The sequence below is a fragment of the Myotis lucifugus genome, unplaced genomic scaffold (genome assembly GCF_000147115.1).
Source record: "Myotis lucifugus unplaced genomic scaffold, Myoluc2.0 scaffold_38, whole genome shotgun sequence".
Lineage (NCBI taxonomy): Eukaryota > Metazoa > Chordata > Mammalia > Chiroptera > Vespertilionidae > Myotis > Myotis lucifugus.
The window spans coordinates 1864497-1868246 of NW_005871086.1; the positions used below are offsets into that span (position 1 = coordinate 1864497).

Genomic DNA, 3750 nt, shown 5'->3' on the forward strand with positions numbered 1-3750 from the left:
TCACACTACCATGTGGTACGTGTAATAACAGAAGTGTTGAAAGCAACTTCGACAAATTATTATTTAGCATGTATCCAAGTTTTATTTTAAACTTATCACGAAGGAACTATATCTCTAAGAGAACTTGTTGAAAGAGTTTCTTTTTTAAAAAAAATATGGTTTATTGATTTCAGAGCGGAAGAGAGGGAGAGATAGAAACATCATTGAGAGAGAATCATTGATCGGCTGCCCTCCAGCATACCCATACTGGGGATCAAGCCTACAACCCAGGCATGTGCCCTTGACTGGAATCAAACCTGGAACGCTTCAGTCCGCAGGCCAGTGCTCTATCCACTGAGCCAAAGCAGCTAGGGCAACAGAGTGTCTTATGGTCAAGTCAAGATAAGTTTTCTTCTTCTTCTCTCTCTCTTAATAGAGAGAAAGTATGTTTAGATAAGATTGCTAGATTAGGTATAAGCAACGAGTGTGAAAGATTATAGAAAGGTCTCATGGCTAGTTAAAAGTCACTGCACCTTTACTATACATTAAACATGTGCAGTTGTTTTGTATATCAATTATACCTAAAAAAAAATCTTTAAAAAAAGTCACTGCACCTTTAACTACAGGTATCCCCCATGCTTCAAAAGTTTGCATTATGCTACTTTGCTTTTATGAAATAACTGCATTAGTACCCGTTTTTGCTAACTATAAGAAATTCGAAGATTTTTCACTTTAAATGAATGGTAATTGCTTCTCCACTTTATAGCATAGCCTTAAGAAAGTGTTCATAGGAATGCTCTACTTTTGGATAGTGGGGGATACCTGTACTTGTCCTAAAACTGATAATAAACCTTTCAGGGAAGTCTAACTTCCCTCATATAGGAATCCCATTTTATTATTTCATTAAGGAAAGCCTTTAAAAGATTTAAATGTATATTGCAATCCAGTGAATTAAGGCTTTTGTAGTCAGCATAGGTATTTAATTGGGTACACTTCCAGGAAAAAAAAATATGGCCTCTAACTACTCAGAGTGAGACCATTGAAAGAACGTATACATCTTCACCTTATTACTTATGAGAACTTGGAAGTAAGGCACATTTTTTGGCTCATGAATTTTGACTAATTCTCATTCTGAATAGAACATTTCTCAGAGCAAGCTTCATGTCCTTATTACGAAGACTATAGATCAGGGGATTAAAGAGAGGGGTCATTACTGAATACACCAGGGTGAGGATCTTCTGCATCAAAGTTGGGATGCCATATGTAGGGCTCACGTACATTACCATGACTGTCCCATAGAAAAGAGACACCACAACTAAATGAGAACCACAGGTGGAAAAGGCCTTTCTCCGACCAGCTGCAGAAGGGACCTGAAAAACAGCTCTGAGCAACAGAGTATAGGATCGAAGAATATACATAATAGTGAAAAAGAGGACAAGGGAGCTCTGAGTATAGAAAATAAATTCAGTAATGGGGGCTGGAGCACAGGACAGAGCCATCAGTGGGTCCATGTCACACAGGAAGTGATCAATGATATTGGATGCACAGAAGGGGAGTTGGGAGATGAAGAAAATGGGGATTGGGTAGCCAAGGAATCCAATGATCCAGCATAGAGACACCAGCAGTCCACAGAATTTCCCAGTCATGATGGTGGGGTAGTGCAGTGGGTGGCAGATGGCCAGGTACCGATCATAAGCCATTATAGCCAGAAAAAGACATTCTGTTGTGCCGAGGGAAAAGAAGAAATAGAACTGGAGGAAGCAGCCAGAAAATGAGATGGCCTTGGTTTTGGAGAGAATGTTGGTTAACATGTTAGGAACAGTGGAGGAAACATACCAGATCTCAAGGAAGGCAAAGTTTCCCAGCAGAAAGTACATGGGTGTGTGTAGTCGTGGGTCCCATCTCACTGCACAGATAATGGCTCCATTCCCCAGCAAGGTCAAGACATAAATCACCAAAAACAGTGAGAAAAGGAAAATCTGTATCTCCCAGCAACCAGGAAATCCCAGGAGAACAAACTCAGTCACAAGGTGTGTTGCTGACCTGTTCATGGGTCTTAAATCTATGAAGAAGAAAGACATGAGTGTAAACTCAAGTTGACTTGCTTCCTACTTATCTCAAGGACTTTATTGAGAAGGGAACTTAAACTCTACAGGAAAAATATAGGGGGTCCCCAAAAATGTATACACACACTTTGAATAATTATCGAGGCAGTGTTTATGAAAATACATTTCATTTTCAAAATTGAGCTATCAGCTGTTACAGTACATGTACATTTTTTGGGGACACCCTGTATATGAGATATTTTGAGACCAGATGGGAATAAATCCCCTTATTTTGAAATGATTGTGGTTCTAAATCTCAGTATTAGTTTTCCAGAATCCAAATGCAGCAGTAATTTTCCACACCAGTGGTACAACTAGACAAATTCATTTCATTTTTGCTTTGATCCTTAAGAAGAAAATTTCAGATTTGAGTTTGTTTTTCTAAAGGTCTTTATGCACAAATTCATCCACTTTCTTATGCAGCTTACATTGTTAAAAAAGGGGGGAGGGGAATTTATTCTGAGGGCAGCTGGTGTAATTGTGGGTTAAATCTTTGGCAACCGAACAGAATTAGTTGAATTGCACATGGATATAAAACTTACTCCAGGACACTGGCTTTTCAGAATAGTCTAATCAACTGAATTAATTGTCACAGATGTCACTACACTCAAGACTCAAGGATGTTCTTAAATTTTACTTCAAAGATTTTCTTTTAAAATATCACTCTAACCAGTTGAGTGACACCTAAAAAAATGTACTAAAGACCCAACATATAAAATATCTTTGCTCTAAAGGATGAGTGAGAATATTATTTGCAAATGTTTATCTTCATGTTTTTTACACATACTATACAAAATAAACTGTCTTACTTTTCATATTCAGATCCTACCTAGATAAAATAAAGAAAATGGTGCTTTCAATACAAAGGTTTAGTTAATATAGTAAGTATTTTTAGGTGATAAGAACAAAGGGATTGGAGATCAAATGGGGTTTTATCTGCAGTTTTATCTTGTAAAATTAATTTTGTTCTATGAAAGGGAAGAGAGGACATTTTCAAATATTTAGACAGGCAGATACTTTTCTCTAATATTTAAGAATTTATATTTAAGAGTTAAACAAAAATGTACAAATCTTGGTGTTTTAGCAACAGAGTAATCTTGCAATTGATTAATATTAAAAAGGCATTGATTTTTAGTCTTAAAAATAATAGTTCCACTATTGAGTTTTCTTTTAAAATTCAGATCTCTTGCCTTGCACATTTAAGGTCACCAGTCATAACTTTTTCAGGAATGGAAGATAAAGAGATTTGAAAGGCAAAGAACAGAGAAGGAATTGAGATTTGAACTTCAATACAGTATTACTAGTCCCCTGTTTGTGGTTTTTAAGAAGTATAATAAAAAAAAGGTTTGCCCTGGCCGGTTTGGCTCGGCAGATAGAGCGTCGGCCTGCAGACTGAAGGGTGCCAGGTTCAATTCCTGCCAAGGGCACATGCCCGGGTTGTGGGCTCGATCTCCAGTGGGGGATGTGCAGGAGGCAGCCAATCAATGATTCTCTCTCATCATTGATATTTCTAACTCTCTTTCCCTCTCCCTTCCTCTCTGAATCAATAAAGATATATTTTTAAAAAAGGAGGTTTGAGCTCAGTATGGCTCAGTTGGGAGAGAAGTCCTGTACACTAAGGGTTGTGGTTTCCATTCCCAGTCAGTGCACATACCTAGATTTCAGG

At 37.7% G+C, this 3750-nt stretch overlaps 1 protein-coding gene across 1 annotated transcript; it reads right to left on the bottom strand.

Moving 5' to 3' along the window:
• Positions 1-1038: 1038 nt before the first annotated feature.
• On the bottom strand, positions 1039-2093 carry LOC102424904 (olfactory receptor 11H4). The gene has a single exon (XM_006087461.1). The coding sequence runs from the start codon at positions 2058-2060 to the stop codon at positions 1086-1088; it is 975 nt and encodes a 324-aa protein (XP_006087523.1). The 5' UTR covers positions 2061-2093; the 3' UTR covers positions 1039-1085.
• Positions 2094-3750: the final 1657 nt, after the last annotated feature.

What these genes read in the sequence shown, in the direction of transcription:
- LOC102424904 (XM_006087461.1), bottom strand. Translation starts at nt 2,060, where the DNA reads ATGTCTTTCTTCTTCATAGATTTAAGACCCATGAACAGGTCAGCAACA.